The sequence below is a fragment of the Protopterus annectens genome, chromosome 13.part0, assembly GCF_019279795.1.
Source record: "Protopterus annectens isolate FY-2018-M chromosome 13.part0, PAN1.0, whole genome shotgun sequence".
NCBI classification, from domain to species: Eukaryota; Metazoa; Chordata; order Ceratodontiformes; family Protopteridae; genus Protopterus; species Protopterus annectens.
The window spans coordinates 731,742,179-731,761,522 of record NC_056747.1 but is presented as its reverse complement, the minus strand read 5'-3'; the positions used below and the strand labels follow the sequence as shown (position 1 = coordinate 731,761,522).

The window sequence follows — 19,344 nt, the reverse complement described above, 5'->3', positions numbered from 1 at the left end:
TCTTCTTTTTGCATCACTTGATTCTGCTGTTCATTTGAATAACAGCACAATGAGCCTTTTGAGGGAACATTCCTAGATTTGTTGTTTTTCATAAATGTTGCACCTTTTATGTTCAGACTCTCTAATGATTGTGAGGCAGCATCTGCTGCAGAAAATGATAAAAAAAAACAGACTGCAAATGTCTGAAGTCCTAATAAGTCCTGCGCTAACAGCTTAATCATTATTTAACCCAAGTTAAATCTCCCTAGAAGCTGTGAAAGATGCAAAGGCATTATCTGTCTCATGTATGAATTATGTTTGCATTTAACAAAGACTAGTGATTTGAGTGCTAATCCTGATTTCTAAATTTTTTCTATCATTGCAGACTCAGATTGTTATTAATCACCATGGAAACCTTGTCACTGGAGCGGCAGATCCAAAGCATGGAAAGGAATATCGCCTTTCTGAAGAAAGAGCAAATGGAGTTGCTTCGTGACCTTCATCTGGAAATCCTCCGACTACAAAAACATTGTACAGGTCAGCAGTTATCTCATGCTTCATTTGTACTACTGTACATTAACGTGTTGTGTGTGTATTTCTCGGGCTGCATTCAGTCTTACAGGAGAATGATCTTACTCATATTTATGTTTAGCATCCAAAATAAAAGTGAGCCCTTAGAGATGGCAGAATAACTGAATTATGTTGTCAAATCAATGATTTTTAATAAGATGTCAGTGGCCTCTGTAAGAGTTACATGACACTTTTGTGACTGCTGTTTTTTTTATTCATCTTGTAATACACTTGTTCATTGAAAATGAAAACTACTGCTGAGTTTTGTGACTTTTTATTCTATGTAATGTACACTACAAATTGTTTGTGCTCATAGGAGTGCAGATGACTACAAATTTAAATCCCACTTGAATCAGAATAAAATTTATTCAAAATGGAATTCAAACTGCTCTTGCTGTTTGGTGTAATGGGATGGAAACCTGACTGTGACTCACATGACCCAAGTTTGACTAGAAGCTCAAGCACTGAAGAGCTAAGCAGAAAAGGGTGGGAATAAGCAGTCAGTGCCAACTCACCTGTTGTAGGTAACTCTAGTTGGCTGATCACCTTCATGTGAGTAGAGACTTGTAGCAGTGAATAGGTTCACAGAGTGGGACATGAGCTGAATCTAGCCAAGCTGATGGCGGTAGCCGTCTGCAGAAACATGCATATGGGGGGGGGCATAGCTGGCCTTTCTGTGGTCATAGCCAGCCTTAGGCATAGGCTAACTAGGAAGCTGACTAGGACACCACGTTAGCAGGGGCACTTTTCCAGTATTTACTTGCTTATTTTCTGGAAGTAAAGAAATGTTTTTTAAAATATGATGAATGAATACAGGAAAAACTAAAGAGCAAGTCAAACCATGAGGAAAAGGAAGACAAAGTAATTGGGGTGGTGTAGGTAGACCAGGATGGGGGCAGTGGGTGATGTGGGGGGCACTGTGGAGTCCTTTTGCCTAGGGCACCAGTTAACCAAAGGCCAGCCCTGTCTATGGTGATGCAGGTGTTCACATCAGCCACCAGAGAGTAGTGTTAGGGCCATAGCAGAAAAAGCCCTCATGGTTGCCAGGGCAATGGCTCTCTGAGTTTCATCAGTCAGGTAATAAATGGCCAAATAATGCCTCTTGCCCTGAGATGAATGAATGGGCTAGTAAATCACAGGGAAAAAGAAACAAAAAAATGGAATTCAAGCAGATTTTTATGTGAGCCAAAGCTGTTCACACTACATACGTGGGGTACTTTGCCTACTGCAAACTCCTAATGCATATAATCAATAATAAGTCTGAACCTCCCCTGCAGCAACCTCATTTAAACACATTGTATTTTCACATTTGAGTACATTTGCATTCATTACATATATACTGCCTTTGTACTACCAATTATTTTCCTAAACTGGGGAGTAGGAGTTATTTTCTTGGCAGAATATTAGTAAGTCTGTTTGAAAACAAATTTACTAGTGTGCTGCAATATTTTTTTTTTTGTTTGTTTAATTAGGGCATGCAGGTTTGACAGCTACTTGGTTTTAGGCTAGGCAGTGGGGACATGAGAAACAAACAAGCACTCTGTGAATGCATGACAAAGGTGTGTTTTGTAAATAAATAGTTGAGAAATAAACCAAAGAACACTGTGTTAGAGGAACCAAACCATGAAACTTGAAAACAGTTCACAAGGAAAAATTCTGCATGAATATACAGCAGATCTGTAAAAGTATACATATTATTAAATCTGTAGAACAGTCCAGACATGCTGTAACAGCCTTGTAAATAAAACCCTGGAGAGAAATGTCCTACGTCTGTTGTATGGTCTGTTCTCTCTGCTGTGTAAATAGAGGTGTTATAACGGATGTTCTCGTAGTCTTAACTATTAGAAAGTTATGGTAGTACCTTATAGTAACATTATTACTGGATTACTGTGCACTAGATATGTTGATTCTGCTTTCTGGTGAAGCCCTAGCAAGGCTCACTTCTACCTGTGAAGGTTAATAGTAGCAGTGAGTCGGCTAGCTTGATGCAGCATTTTTTGTGGTTGTGGGAGCACTGATGATTACAATGACAACCATGGCCATATTGTGACTTTGAGGTCAGTGAAACTTTCCAGCTGCACAAGAAATGAGGCTTGATGCCACCTTGTGCCATGCATCAACATTTTTTGCTTACAAGGATGTTGTGCAGGGACACACAGCCCAAGCATACAGAAGGGGAAATTGAAGATAGAGTGAGGGAGAGGGAAGCAGAAAAAAAAAGCTAAGTACAACTGATGAAGACCACCCTTTTTCACCCTGTACTTAAGTATGCTGAGTTTGTCTGTACAGTCCTATACTATGACTTCACTGAAGCTGAGAATGGTGATCTGGTCTGATGGACTAAGAGTAGTGAGTCCACCTGAGCTGCTGAATCAGATTTGATAGCAGCTGGAATGCTACATGGTCAGCTGTAAGTGTGCGAGGTGGGGGGATTGGCGTGAGGCCAGATAACCTCCTCTCCTCCTTTTTGTAGAGATGTATTGAGGAAGTCCTTCATGGAGATGATAGTCGTAGCAGTTTATGGAGTACAAAACAACAGCTGCAAAGTTTGCACACTCCTGGAAACACATTTTATCTTTAGTGGCATTGTACATCAGGCTGACAGGGAATGGGTAGGCCTTCAGGTAAGGCATAGCGTTAAACAATCCTATCCAGCTATCCTTCTGTCCCTTTCAAGAAAAACATATAAAGGGTAGTATGAGCTATGGGAGTGAGTGCTTGGAGTGAGCTCGGTCTCTTAGAGGGGAGACAAAAAATATAAAAATAATTTTCCCTTTTTTGGCTGGGATGCCCTTCACTTCTCAAAAGAATGATGGCATCCCATTTGGTACTGTGCACATTACAATCTATGCCAAACACCTCATGGGTATTGTTTACAAAAGGAGTTACTGCTAACAAAGTGCGCAATATGTTCAAAACTTGTTAAAAAAAAAAGTATTTGTAATTGGAATCCAACATCTCTGAATATTCTTCTAGAATGAATGCAAAGTTTTCAGTCAGCAATTTAGTTTTATACTATAAGAGTAAGTGTTATCACGGTCCAAATGTTCCTGTTACTAATAAAATAAATAAAAAATCCAAAAGAGAAATACAGGAGCAAACCAAGGCTGGCAACAACAATCAGCATAAATCCAGCAGTCACTAAGGCTTATTCAAGCAGCAGAAATAAATGCTAGTGCAAACAATGACTGAATCCATGCCAGAAACAAGTAAAATCCAAGCTGTTTTATTGGTAAACGCTTTCACCCTGTAAGGGCTTTGTCAAACCATAAGAAACAAACACTGAATAAAGTCAAGTCACATTTTATAAGGAAATAGGGCTGACATCACTTCCTGTTCCTGATTAAAACTTTTCAGTATGCAAAAACAATACATGTATATAAAAAAGCAATATAGTTTTAGTTCATTAATTAGTTAATGTTAGCTATGTATGTAGAGCACTGATTCATACAGACCTTTTTCAGACTCAGCCTGAGAGCATTATCTGGTTAAGTGACTTGCTCTAAGTTAACAGTTGTGAAATCCAAATTGTAAAAAAAAAAAAAAAAAATCTTCAATAACTTTCAAATACATATTTAAATAATATAATTTTGGAGCAGTATATGTATTATGGTTTATTTAGGCTGATCTGGTTGTAAAATTTTCTTTCTCCATTGTATTTTAATTTCTTTCCTCTCACTCTGCTCCCCACCCCACATCAGTAATATTTTCTAGTTACAGTCCTATTACATACTTCTTTGTTATTGGCAAGCCAGGTTAATATTTTAGGGACCTCTCCACCATCTGTGAACCTTCCTGCGTACTGCTGCATGAAGCAGCTATCACTTCTTCTTTGTCTTCTTACTCAGCTTGGCATTTCCCTTCAGTGTACTAACTTGGTCTTCCTCTGATACTATAAAATGTTGTCCTGAAACTAGTTGGTGACATCCCTCTACTTATGTGATGACTAGAAGTTCATCTGTTTCTTTAATGTGAGGTCATAGATTGCATTTACTCTTGAAAGTGATCTCAGGAAAATTAAGCAGCATACGTGTAATATCAATATTAGGGAGCTAGGTTCCAAAATTATGATATCTGTTATTCATACAATTACCATTTTCTTGACTACTTCCTTAAGGACATCATCACCAGTTAAAGTATTTTGGTTATTGCAAATAATCCCTTTAATATGGGTACCAAGCAAATATTTCTTCACAAGTAATAGCTGTGTTCCCATGTGTACTACATCACTTTGTAAAGAATGTTCCTTCTGTTTTGTGCAGGAAAGGGCAAGTGGTGTTATGTTTTCCTGCTTTCACCATCTTCTTTTCATCTATGAGAAATGTTTAGCCTTTTTCTATAAATGTGATCACCATTCTTTCACACTTTGAAAATAAAACTACCTTTTAGAAATCAAATCAGAAACAGACAAGATGAAAACTACCCTTTTTAGGTCACACTTCAAAACAGTCATAGATTACCTGGAGCCTAGAACCATCTCCCAAGTTAAAAATCAGCAAGCCTTGGAAGCCTTTAAAGCCTTACTGAAAAAGCACCTCTTCAAAAGAATCCACATGCTTATCAAACCTTAAATTTGTTTTTGAAATCGTACACCCATAACCTGCCTTAGGCATAGGCTAACTAGATAGCCACCTAGGGTGTTTTTCCAGTATTTGTTTATTTTTTGTAGTAAAGAAATGGTTTCTTTAAAATGTGTTGAATGGACATAGGAATAACTGAAGAGTTAGACAAAATGTGAGAAAAAAGAAGAAAAAAAGTAACCTGGATGGTGTAGGTAGACCAGCATAGGGGCACCAGGTGATGTGGGGGGAGTGCTGTGGACCCCTTTTGCCTAGGCACCAGGTGACCAAAGGCCGACCCTGGGTACACCTTAACTTTGCTTCTGTCACTTCAGTAACTGTATGCACTCATCCTGATTTTGAATAACTTGTACATACTTTTCCATTATCATTTATTTTATTGATTTTGATGTGTACTAATTTCTTATATTTTTGCTTTCTTATATTTTGTAAACTTTTGCAACATATATATTCTTGTTCATGTTGTGCTTTCTCAGCCTGGGTTGTGGTTGAAAAGGGTCAATAAACCAGAACACTTAACTGATAAACAAACAACTCACTGTTCAGATCTGAACCTTAACCAGTGTTAGGTGAACTCTTGTAGAAGTGGTCCCTGTTATACTTTTAATATTGGGACTGTGTATGAAATACAGTTTTACCAGGATGTTGGCCATTATTGACTTAAGTTCCCTATTTTTGTTTATAAAGCTACATTAAAGTGATGAATGAAATTTCCTTCTTAAAATACATCTAGAATTTGGTGGACAAAAGGGGGATGTTGTAGTGTGCTGTAGTGCTTGAGTCTGTTATATAACAAGACTTTTTTTCTTTTACTGACAGATGCAGTCACATTTATATCTTATATTGTGAAGAACAGAGGACAGAACTTGAGAACTTAAGTATTTTAGCACTAAAATTACATCCGCCTGCTTCATTAACCTAAAAGACAGTTTTGTGCGGTTTAACTATAATCTCTACACATCCCCATAAATGAAATAGATGAATACTTCATAACCAGAGAATCATTTATAAATAACCAGAATGCAATTGTTCCAACATTTGTTTAGTTTACACAGTGTTAAATACATATTGGTCTTTCTGGGTCAGAAATACTGAGATGGTCACATGAAAGTCTTGCCTCTTTATAGTGTTCTTAAACTCTGCATTGTTTACAAGTTCATTTTATTTCATTTATGTATGTATTTTGGTGCATGCATTTATGTATTTGATTCTTCCTTCAGTGATCTGCTTTATGACCATCCTTTACGAAGGTATTGAGCTGAAATGTTGACAAAGACAGTTAAATGTCATCACTTTTGTGATTTGGGTTTTATACATTACACATGCAACACATACAAGTGACTGAAAATAATAAATATCCATGCAGGGGGAAACTGCATTAAGCACTTCTAGTGGCATTCATTTTACATTTGCTTTCTGAGTGCTTCCATCTAGGTTCAGTTTTTAATTGAAACAAGTGCTTGTTTCTTATTTATGTTTTCCAGTCAAGTCTTCAGATTCTGGAGGACCAAGATGTTCTTTACTCAGTAGAATCTTGGTTTTGGTGTAGTATAACTGCCTCTGCACTAAAGAATATGAACTGCAGCACACCATGTAATCTAGGGATTATCAACTGCAGCACAGGGTGTAATGTAGAGATCAAGAACAGCCTCATCATGTGTAGTGTAGGGAGTATGAACTGCATTACAGGGTATAATGTCAGGATCATGAACTGTAGCACAGTGTGTAATGTAGGGATTATGAACTGCAGCACAGGGTGTATTGTACAGATTATGAACTGCAGCACAAGGAGTAATATTGGGATTATAAACTGCAGTACATGCTGTAATGTAGGCATCATGAACTCCAACATAGGGTGTAATATAGGGAGCATGAACTGCACTGCAGCATAGTGTTTGATGTGACAAGCATTTGCTGCAGCACAATTTGTAATTTAGGAATTATGAAATGCAGCACAGTGTATAATGCAGGCATCATGAACTGCAGCACATAGTGCAATGTAGGGATCATGTACTCCAGCATAGTGTGTAATATAGGGAGCATGAACTGCACCATAGCATATTTTATAATGTGGGAAGCGTGACCTGAAGATCAAGGTGTAACATAGGGAATATTAACTGTAGCACAGTGTGCAATGTAGGGATTATGAGCTGCAGAACAAGATGTAATGTGAGGAGCATGAACTATAGCACAGTGTGTAATGTAGGGATTATGAACTGCAGCACAGGGTGTAATGTACAGATTATGAACTGCAGCACAAGGAGTAATATAGGGATTATGAACTGCAGCACAACATGTAATATAGGGATTATGAATTGCAGTATAGGGTATTATGTAGGGATCATGAACTGCAGCATGGGGTAACATATGGACTATGAACTGCAGCATAGCATGTAATGTACGGATTATGAATTGCAGCAATGGTGTAATGTGGGGATCATGAACTCCAGCATAGTTTATAATACAGGGAGCATGAACTGCAGTGCAACATAGTCTTTAATGTGACAAACATTAACTGCAGCACACTTTGTAATTTAGGGATTATGAACTTCAGCACAAGTAGTAATATATGGATTATGAACTGCAGCACAACATGTAATGCAGGGATCATGAACTGCAGCACAAGGTGGAATGTAGGGATCATGAACTGCAGTTTGGGGTATAATGTAGTGATTATGAACTGCAGTACAGGGTATAATGTAGGGATTATGAACTGCAGCACGTGGTGTAATGTGCAGATTATGAACTCTGGCACAGGGAGTAATATAGGGATTATGAACTGCAGCACAGTGAGTAATGTAGGGATTATGAACTGCAGTACATGGTATAATGTAGTGATCATGAACTACAGCACATGCTGTAATGTAGGAGTTATGAACTCCAGCATAGTATGTAATATAGGGAGCATGAACTGTTCTGCATCTTAATGTTTAATGTGGCCAACATGACCTGCAGCACAGTTTGTAATTTAGGGATTATGAACTGCAGCACATCATATAATGCAGGGATAATGAACTGCAGCACAAGATGAAATGTAGGGATTATGAACTCCAGCAGAGGGTATGATATAGGGAGCATGAACTGCACTGCCACATAATTTGTAATCTGGGGAGCATGACCTACAGATCAGTGTGTAATATAAGGATTATGAACTGTAGCATAGTCTGTAATGTAGAGATTATGAACTGCAAAACAGGGTGTATTGTAGTGATTTTGAACTACAGCACAGGGTGTAATGTAGGGAGCATGTACTGTAGCACAAGGTGTAAGGAAGGAATCATAAATTCTAGCATAGTGTGTAATTGGGGATTATGAACAGCAGCACAGGATATAATGTAGGGATTATGAACTGTAGCACAGGGTGTGATGTAGGGGGTTTGAACTATAGCACAGAGTGTAACGTAGGGAGCATGAACAGGGTGTTATATAGGGATCATGAACTGCACCACAGCATAGTGTGTAACATGGGGAGAGTAAACTGCAGATCAAGGTGTAATGAAGGAATTATGAATTACAGTACAGTGTGTAATGTAAGGATTATAAACTATATCACGGGATAATTTATGAAGCATGAACTGTAGCATAGTGTTTAATGTAGGGATTATGAACTGCAGCATAGGGTCTAATGTAGGGAGCATGAGCTATATGAGAGGGTGTAATAGAGGGAGCATGAATTGCAGCATAATTTGTAACATAGGGAGCATGAACTGCTGCAAAGGGTGTATTGTAGGGAGCATGAACAACAGAACAGGGTGTAATATAGGGAGCATGAACTGCAGGAAAGGTTGTAATGCAGGGATTATGAACTGTAAAACAGGGTATATTGTAAGGATTCTGAACTACAGCACAAGGTGTAATGTAGGGAGCATGAACTATAGGACAGGGTGTAATAGAGGGAGCATGAAATGCAGGAAAGGCTGTAATATAGGGATTATGAACTGTAAAACAGGGTTTTGTAGGGATTCTGAACTACAGCACAGAGTGTAATGCAGGGAGCATGGACAACAGATCATGTTGTAATGAACCGATTATGAACTGCAACACAGTGTGTAATGTAGGATTATGAAGTGTATCATAGGGTGTACTGCAGGGAATATGAATTGTGGCATAGTGTATAATGTAGGGATTTAGAAATGCAGCACAGTATGTAATGTAGGGATTATGAACTGTAGCACAGGATGTAATATAGGGAGAATGAACTGTAGCACAGGGTGTAATGTAGGGAACATGGACAGCAACATGGGGTGTAAATTTGTGATTATGAACTGCAGCACAGGTGTAATGTTGAGAGCATGAACTGTAGCATAACGTGTAACACAGAGAACATGAAATGCAGCACAGGGTGTGATGTAGGGAGCATGAACTGTTCAAAGGCATAATGTGTAACATGAGGAGGATGAACTGCAGCACAGTGTATAACTTATGGATTTTGAACTCCAGCACAGGGTGTAATGCAGAGATAAGGAACTGCAGCACAGAGTGCAATGTAGGAATAATGAACTGCAGCACAGGGTGTAATGCATGCATCATGAACTGCAGCACAGGGTGCAATGCAGGCATCATGAACTGCAGCACAGGGTGTAATGTATGCGTCATGAACTGCAGCACAGGGTGCAATACAGGCATCATGAACTGCAGCACAGGGTGCAATGTAGGGGTCATGAACTGCAGTATAGTGTGTAATATAGTGAGCATGAACTGCACAGCATCACAATGTGTAACATGGGCCACATGAACTGCAGGTCAAGGTGTAATGTAAGAATTATGAATTGCAGTACAGTGTGTAATGTAAGAATTGTGAACTACAGCATAGGATGTAATTTAAGGAGCATGGACTGTAGCATAGAGTGTAATGTAGGGATTATGAACTGCAGCACATGATATAATGTAGGCAGCATGAGCTACAGTGTGATGATGGGAGGTAATGCCATCTATGCCAGGGGAATAGGGCAGTACTTGCACAACATATGCTAGTATAGCTAGCTGGAGTTTTCTAAAGAATTATGTCATTTGTTTATCAGACAGATTTGTACAGGTCCTTGTGCTGGAAATGTATTCATAAAGCTGCTTGTGATAAAAATGTACCAACAGTGGGTCCTGCTGGACAGAAAAGAAATATACCTATATGTCAGACTGTATTGTAACTGTTGAAATGAATATATTGTAACGGAGGATACTGGAAGAGAAGAGGTTAAGCTCAGTCCAGCTAACTTTGAAAACCAGTCTAAAATTAAACTACCTGGTTTAGACTATACAGATTGTATTTTACATTTCTGATTGTAAACGGAGACAAAATGTGTGTGAAAACCAGGACTAGGAATCCTACTGTATATGCTACCCTGGATGGGTGGAAGTTTTTTTAATTATTTTATAGCTTCCAGGTGCTATAACACATCTTAGCAAAGCTCTATATTTGTGTATTATGATACATATGTGCTAGATTCTGGTTCAGTTTCTAGTAAAAAGGGTAGTGTGGGAATCGGAAGTCAGATGACTAGATGTATGTAATGTCATTCTGTGTCCAGCACTGAAATGATGTTTTAATACTAGATGAGACAAAAGTCTCAGGGTAGTCTGTTTGTGAAACCTGGCAAGAAGACCACTTACCCAAGTCATCTTGTCTTGCTGTAATAAGTGAACTAGGTGACAGTAATTCTTTAGATCAGTCAGGAAAATATATTGTTTTCTGTATCTGTGTGAAAATTTCCGTCTGTGTTATTTTTAATATTTCCTATGACTGAAACTCAGGTATTTATTGTATATAGATATTTAATATGTTTGTGTTTTTTTATTGTTTATTATTAAATATATTTAAACTGTTCATTGTGTCTGGTATTTCAGAGAATATTTTAACATTTGAGAATACTTACATTTATTGGTGACACTGTGGCCGCTCCTGAAAGCCTTGCTGCATTGGTCAAACACTTCCATTTGTATTAGTATTAATTTACCTGAGTATAATTAGGTACCCTTGTAAAAGCCTTAGTGTAGCTGGCTTTGAAGTGTTCTGATGGCAGTATTTACTTTATAGTCTGGAGCTGAGGGGCCATAGCTGGTAAATCTGTGCCAGCCTTTCCCAGGTGTGTGTGTGTGTGTGTGTGTGTGTGTGTGTGTGTGTGTGTGTGTGTGTGTGTGTGTGTGTGTGTGTGTGTGTGTGTGTGTGTGTGTGTGTGTGTGTGTGTGTGTGTGTGTGTGTGTGTGTGTGTGTGTGTGTGTGTGTGTGTGTGTGTGTGTGTGTGAAAATCAAATCTCAAAGACTGTGTGGCAGCTACTTGGAGGAGGGATACAGAGCACTGGTTTCACAGAGAGGGTGGTGGAGGGACTTGACTTGGAACACTCGGCTTAAGACTCAACTCTAAAGCTGTGGTCAGTGTGGAGTCTTACTTGGGGACTGGTGTGAGAGAGGGAAAACCAGTGCCAGGATGGTAATGTGTTCCCTGTGTGCTCTTAAAGGAAAGTGTGCTTGGTGCAGTGAGCTGCATCTGGACATACTGTGTGTATCTATCTTGGTTCAAGTGAACATCCCTCACCAGTGTCCATGGTGAGGATTGAAGCTTCTTGATTACTGGCTCAGAGGAGGGAAGTCACCTACAGGACAGCATGAAATCTAGGGGGCATGAATAGCAGCATAATGTGCAACATAGGGAACATGAACTGCAGCAAAAGTTGTAGTTTAGAGAACATGAACTGCAACACAGGGTGTAATGTAGGGGTCATGAACTGTGTCTCAATGTTCAGTGTAGGGAGTATAAGCTGTAGAATAGTGTGTAAAGTAGAGAGTATAAACTACAGCCTAGAATGCAACATAGGGAGCATGAACTGCAGCACAGGCTGTAATGTAGGAAACATGAATTCCAGCATAGTGTGGTATATAGGGAGCATGAACTGCACTGCAGCATAGTGTGCAACATGATGAGCATGAACGGCAGCACAGTGTGCAATGTGGGGATCACAAATCACAGCATAGTGTGTAATATAGGTAACATGAACTGCACTGCAGCATAGTGTGTAATGTGGGGTGCATGAACTGCAGATCAAAGTGTAATGAAGATATTATGAACTGAAGTACAGTGTGTAATATAAGGATTATGAACTACAGCACAGGGTGTAATGTAGGGATTATAAATTGTAGCACAGGATGTAATGTGTGGAGCATGAACTGGAACACAGCATAGTGTGTAACTTGAGGAGCATGAACTGCAGCACAGTGTGTAATTTAGGGATTAGGAACTGCATCACAGGGTATATTACAGGGATCATGAACTGTAGCACAGGATGAAATATAAAGATCATGAACTGCAGTATAGCATGCAATATAGGAAGCACAAACTGTACCATAGCATAGCGTGTAATGCCAGGTGCATGAACTGCAAATCAATTGTAATGTAGAGATTATGAACTGCAGCACAGGATGTAATGTAGGGAGTATATACTGTAACATAGTGTGTAATGTATGGATTATTAGCTGCAGCACAGGGTGTAATATAGGGATTTTGAACTACAACACAGTGTGTAATGTAGCAGCATGAATTATAGCATAAGGTGTAAAACAGGGAACATGAACTGCAGCATGGGTGTAGTGTAGGGATTATGAACTGCAGTACAGGGTGTAATGTAGGGATTTTGAACTCCATCACAGGGTGTAATATAGGGAGCATGAACTGCATATCAAGGTGTAATGTAGGCATTATGAACTGTAGCACCATGTGTAACATAGGGATTATGAACTTTAGCACAGGATGTAATGCAGGGTGCATAAACTGTAGCATAGTGTGTAATGTTGGAATTATTAACTGCAGCACCATGTGTAATGTAGGAATTTTGAACTGCAGCACAGTGTGTAATGTAGGGGGCATGAACTGCAGCACATGGTGAAATGTAGGGAACATGAATTGTAGCATAATGTGTAACACAGGGAACACAAACAGCACAGGGTGTAATGTAGGGATTATGAACTGTAGCATAGTGTGTAATCTAGAGAGCGTGAACTGCAGCACAGGGTGTAATGTACAGATAGTGAATTGTAGCTCAGTGTTTAACATAGGGAGCATGAACTGTAGAATAGTGTATAAAGTAGGGAGTATCAACTACAGCATAGTGTACAACATAGTAAGCAGGAACTGCAGCACAGGGTGTAATGCCGGATACATGAATTGCAGCGCACTGTTTAACAAAGGGAGCAAGAACCGCAGCACTGAATGTAATGTAGGGAACATGAACTCCAGCATAGTGTGTAATATAGGGAGCATGAACAGCACTGCAGCATAGTCTATAACATGATGAGCATGAACTGCAGCACAATTTGTAATTTAGGGATTATGAAATGTAGCACAGGGTATACAGGGATCATGAACTGCAGCACAAAGTGCAATGTAGAGATCATAAACTGCAGTATAGTGTGTATTATAGGGAGCATGAACTACACCACAGCATAGTTTGTAACATGGGGAGCATGAACTGCAGATCAAGGTGTAATGTAGGGATTATGAACTGTAGCACTGGGTGTACTGTAGGGATTATGAACTGCAGCACAGAGTGCAATGTAGGGATTTTGAACTGCAGCACAGGGTGTAATATAGGGAGCATGAACTTTAGCACAGGGTGTAATATAGAGATTATGAACAGCAGTCCAGGATGTAATCTAGGGATTTTGAACATTGCACAGAGTGCAATGTAGGGATCATGAACTGCACCACAGGGTGTACTATAGGGAGAATAAATTGCACTGCAGCATAGTGTGTAACGTGGGGAGCATGAACTGTAGATCAAAGTGTAATGAATGTATTGTGAATCACAGTACAGTGTGTAATATAAAGATTAAAAACTACAACACAGTGTGTAATTTAGGGAGTATAACCTGTAGCATGGTGTGTAATCTAAGGATTAAGAACTGCATCATAGGGTTTAATGTAGGGAGCATGAACTGTAGCATAATGCATAACACAGGGAACATGAACTGCAACAAGGGGCGTAATGTAGGGTTTATGAATGGTAGCACAGGGTGTAATGTGGGGAGCAGAAACTGTAGCATAGTATGTAATATAGGAAGTATGAACTGCACCACAGCATAGTGTGTAACATGAGGAACATGAACTGCAGCACAGTTTGTAATTTAGGGATTATGAACTGCAGCACAGGGTATAATGCAGGGATCATGAACTGCAACACAGGGTGCAAAGTAGGATCCATGAACTGCAGCATAGTGTGTAATATAGGGAGCATGAACTGCACCACAGCATAGTGTGTAACGTGGGGAGCATGAACTGTAGATCAAAGTGTAATGAATGTAATGTGAACTACAGTACAGTGTGTAATATAAGGATTAAGAACTACAACACAGTGTGTAATTTAGGGAGTATAACCTGTAGCGTGGTGTGTAATCTAAGGATTAAGAACTGCATCATAGGGTTTAATGTAGGGAGCATGAACTGTAGCATAATGCATAACACAGGGAACATGAACTGCAACAAGGGGCGTAATGTAGGGTTTATGAATGGTAGCACAGGGTAAAATGTGGGGAGCAGAAACTGTAGCATAGTATGTAATATAGGAGGTATGAACTGCACCACAGCATAGTGTGTAACATGAGGAGGAGCATGAACTGCAGCACAGTTTGTAATTTAGGGATTATGAACTGCAGCACAGGGTGCAAAGTAGGATCCATGAACTGCAGCATATTGCGTAATATAGGGAGCATGAACTGCCCCACAGCATAGTGTGTAATGTGGGGAGCATGAACTGCAGATCAAAGTGCAATGTAGGGATTTTGAACTGCAGCACAAGATGTAATGTACACAGTGTAATGTAGGGAGAATGAACTCTAACATGCTGCATAACACAGGGAGCATGAATTGAACTACAGCATAGTGTTTGACATAGGAAGCATGAACTGCCACACAATTTGTAATGTAAGAACAGGGAAAAAACAACTTTTTACTAACACAAAGAATGATATAAAGCACTTCAGAGATGATCCATAGATCATAAGTAAATCATATGCATCAAAAACAGTGCATACAACATAAATAGAAGGTGGTGGTCCTTTTTTTCATTCCACATTGCATTGCTTGCTACACAAATTAATCAACTGTTTATTTCTGAAAGCCAGAAATATATAAAAGTCACATGCTCAAGAAGTGAAGGGTGTACGTGTTTTGTTCTTCTGACCTTTATTTTTATTTTACAATCATGACACTGAGAATAAAATTCCCTAATACAGAGGTCAGTTGTAAACATAAGTTTTAAATGATTTGCTCAGGGTTTTTTTTATGTAATTTCATATCCATCCCTGTAATATACCCTGTGATGCAGTTCCTAATCCCTAAATTACACACTGTGCTGCAGTTCATGCTCCTCAAGTTACACACTGTGCTGTGTTCCAGTTCATGCTCCACACATTACTTCCTGTGCTACAATTTATAATCCCTACATTACACCCTGTGCTGTAGTTCATAATCCTTATATTATGCACTACTTCAGTTCATAATATCTTCATTACACTTTGATCTGCAGTTCATGACATTGAGAGAGTTCATAGTTCAGTGTCTTAACGTTTTAAGTGGTCAGCCTAAAATAAAAGAAGACTTGAATATGAAAAGAACTGTTAACACCAATCCCAGTTGTAAATATGGCAGAATATTTTAAGTAGCAAAGTACTCAAAATGCAGTAGATTATATATGAGATTCACACCTGAATCCTAATGTTTTGCTTTGCTTTCTTTGGAAGCATCTATTTGTATTCTCTCAGGATCTTCTGAGTGTGTTCCATGCTAGGTAAGGTTGATATATATGCTGATACATTCATTATCCACTGATGCAGTGGGGTTTGCAGAAGGAAGAGGTCCATGTGAACACAAGCCTGACTTCTTCAGAAGTGTAACCCAAACAGCATGGATTCAGAAGTGACTGGCGGGTTGAAAGCATAAGCACAATATCTAAATGCTCCAGCAGACAAGTAAATATAACGGATGCTAGCTACTGTAGAGAAATATGGCATGTTTTTTGTAAAGCTACTTTAAACGAAAATGCTTATCTGGTGATAGTTTGGATTATCTTAAATTAGAATTACGGTCATTTAGTTTTGTATAAACTGCTACTACTTTAAGAAAAATTGTTATTTTTAAGTCAAAAAAAGTTCACAGTGCTTTTGTTATCCACTGCCACCATAAGCATTGTAATTTATTTGGAAAATATGGAAGATTATGATTGATTCCCCAGGCAAACCAAGTTATGTGTCTGAGAAATGAATTCAAGAAATTTACCAAGAAAGTGAAGAATTCATTTTGGGAGCACATATAACCAAAGGTCATGATCAGAGAGCTGATCATAATCCTTTGCAATACACGGGCAATTTTAGCTGATGCAATATAGTACCAGTTAAAAGCTGTAATACATTGTGTGCTGCTACACAAATGGTGGCAGAAAGCATTGCGTACCTCTCCTCAGTCAACAATGTTAAAGCAATTAGATAAGTCGCTCTGACACTTTTTATTTATTTATTTATTTTTTTGCTGTCTTGTATGGCTTCATGGTGTTTTACAATTTTCAAAGCTGTTAGCTGATTTCCGATGCATTAGTCTGGAGACTGCCATGTGTGGTGCAGTGCAAAGTTTGCAAACAACAAGTAGATTGATACATAAAGATCTGCTAAAGCTAGGTTCTTCAGTATGAACCTCACCATAGCAAAGTTATTTTTTTCCTCAATTTCAGATCACAATTGGCATGATTCCTATATTAAAAACTGATGATGCGGTAAAATATATATAATCTTTAGATTACCTCAAAGTCTGTTGCTGAGAAAATTGTTATAATAGAATGTTTCTTCAGTATTAATTTTCATTACTGAGCATGTAACAGATCGTACTTGTATGCCATTTGTTTGCTTCACGCTCAAAATCTAAAAGGGTAGGTACTGCAGCTTTTGAAATAATAGGAAAATGCAAATGTCTTACTGCAACACTTGTATCAACACATTGGATTAAGATGTTTACATGCCTAATTACATCAGCAAGGTTTATTCTCTTTCTGTGACCCCATGATGCCATAAGTGTGTTTCATGCACATATAAACTCATATGTTTGTGTATGGACATGTATACAGGCTCCCATAATGTATACACATACAAGTGTGTATTTGTGCGTAAACGTCTATGACAAGATCTGCAGAAAATAAATTAAGTGCATACCACAGGGATAGGGAGTGCATTGTGCCCATGACAACTGTCACTATGAGCCAGATAAATCTGGAGATGTTTATTACTTCTTTAAAATGGATATAAGTTGGCATATGAAGGAGAAAAAAATACAAGCTACCTGTATTTTATGCAAAAAATTATGCACTGATAATTTGCTTTCAGCCGAAAGCGTTTCTAATTTTGTAATTTCATATCCATCCATCCACAACCCCCTTTTTTCCATTTTTACACATGGGGTCAGGGTAAACCAGCCACTGGGGATGCACAAGCCAGTGCATTTCTTTGTGCCGGTCCCAAGCCCGGATAAATGGGGAGGGTTGCGTCAGGAAGGGCATTAGGCGTAAAATTTTGCCACATCATATATGCAGAAAACTGTACAGAAATTCACATCGGATCGGTCGAGGCCCGGGTTAACAACGATTGCCACCAGTAATGTTGGCCAACAGAGTGCTGGCGGAAATTGGGCTACTGTTGGTCGAAGGAGGAGAAGAGGTGGAAGGCATGCCCGAAGGCAGGTAAAGGCTAGGACTGTGATAGTGAGGGTCGGAACTTTGAATGTTGGCAGTATGACTGGTATAGGGAGGGAGCAAGCTGATATGATGGACTGAAGGAAGTTTGGTATATTGTCTGTGCAAAAGACCAGATGGAAGGGGAGCAAGGCTAGGTGTATCGGAGGCGGTTTCAAATTGTTTTATCATGGTGTGGATGGGAGGAGAAATGGTGTAGGCATTATCCTGAAGCAACAGTATGCTGAGTGTTTTGGAGGTGAAAAGAGTGTCGGATAGAGTGATGTTTATGAAGCTGGAATTTGATGGTGTAATGATGAATGTTGTTAGTGCATATGCTTCACAAGTTGGGTGTGCGATGGATGAGAAAGAAAAATTTTGGAGCGAGTTGGATGAAGTGGTGACGACTGTACCCAAGGGTGAGAGACTGGTGATTGGAGCAGATTTCAATGGGCATGTTGGTGAAGGGAACAGAGATGATGAGGAAGTGATGGGTAGGTATGGTGTTAAGCAAAGGAATGCGGAAGGTCAGATGGTAATGGATTTTGCAAAAAGGATGGACATGGCTGTGATGAATACGTATTTTAACAAGAGGGAGGAGCATAGGGTGACATACAAGAGTGGAGGAAGATGCACACAGGTGGATTACACATTATGTAGAAGGGCCAATCTGAAGGAGATTGGAGACTGTAAAGTGGTGGCAGGGGAAAATGTAGTTAGGCAGCATAGGATGGTGGTTTGTAGGATAACATTGGTGATCAAGAAGAGGAGGATGAGTGTGAGAGCAGCACCAAGGATCAAATGGTGGAAATTGAAAAAGGGTAATTGTGAGGTGATGTTCAGGGAAGAGTTAAGACAGGCAATGGCTAGCAGTGAAGAGTTACCGAATAGCTGGGTAACTATAGCAGAGCCAGTAAGAGAGATGGCTAGAAGGGTGCTTGGTGTGACATCTGGAAAGAGGAAGGAGGACAAGGAGACCTGGTGGTGGAATGAAGTACAGGAGAGTATACAGAGAAAGAGGTTGGCGAAGAAGAAGTGGGATTGTCAAAGAGATGAAGAAAGTAGACAAGAGTATAAGGAGATGAGGTGCATGGCAAAGAGAGAGGTGGCGAAGGCTGAGGATAAGGCATATGAAGAGTTGTATAAAAGGTTGGACACTAAGGAGGGAGAAAAGGACCTGTACCGATTGGCTAGACAGAGGGACCGAGCTAAGAAAGATGTACAGCAGGTAAGGGTGATAAAGGATAATGAGGGAAATGTACTCACAAGCGAGGAGAGTGTGTTGAGCAGATGGAAAGAGTACTTTGAGGGGCTGATGAATGAAGAGAATGAGAGGGAGAGAAGGTTGGATGATGTGCGGATAGTGAATTATGAAGTGCAGTGGATTAGCAAGGAGGAAGTAAGGATAGCTATGAAGAGGATGAAGAACGGAAAGGCTGTTGGTCCAGATGACATACCTGTCAAAGCATGGAGGTGTTTAGGTGAAATGGCAATGGAGTTTTTAACTAGATTGTTT

General features: G+C 39.4%; 1 protein-coding gene across 1 annotated transcript in view; it reads left to right on the top strand.

The window, feature by feature from the left end:
* CCDC92B (coiled-coil domain containing 92B) overlaps nt 1-19,344 on the top strand; it is a 487,027-nt gene that overhangs the window by 122,401 nt on the left and 345,282 nt on the right. Inside the window, exon 2 of the mRNA XM_044054417.1 lies at nt 365-516. Coding sequence (XP_043910352.1) covers nt 387-516 — 130 coding nt within the window. The 5' untranslated portion in view covers nt 365-386. The remainder of the gene's footprint in view (nt 1-364; nt 517-19,344) is intronic.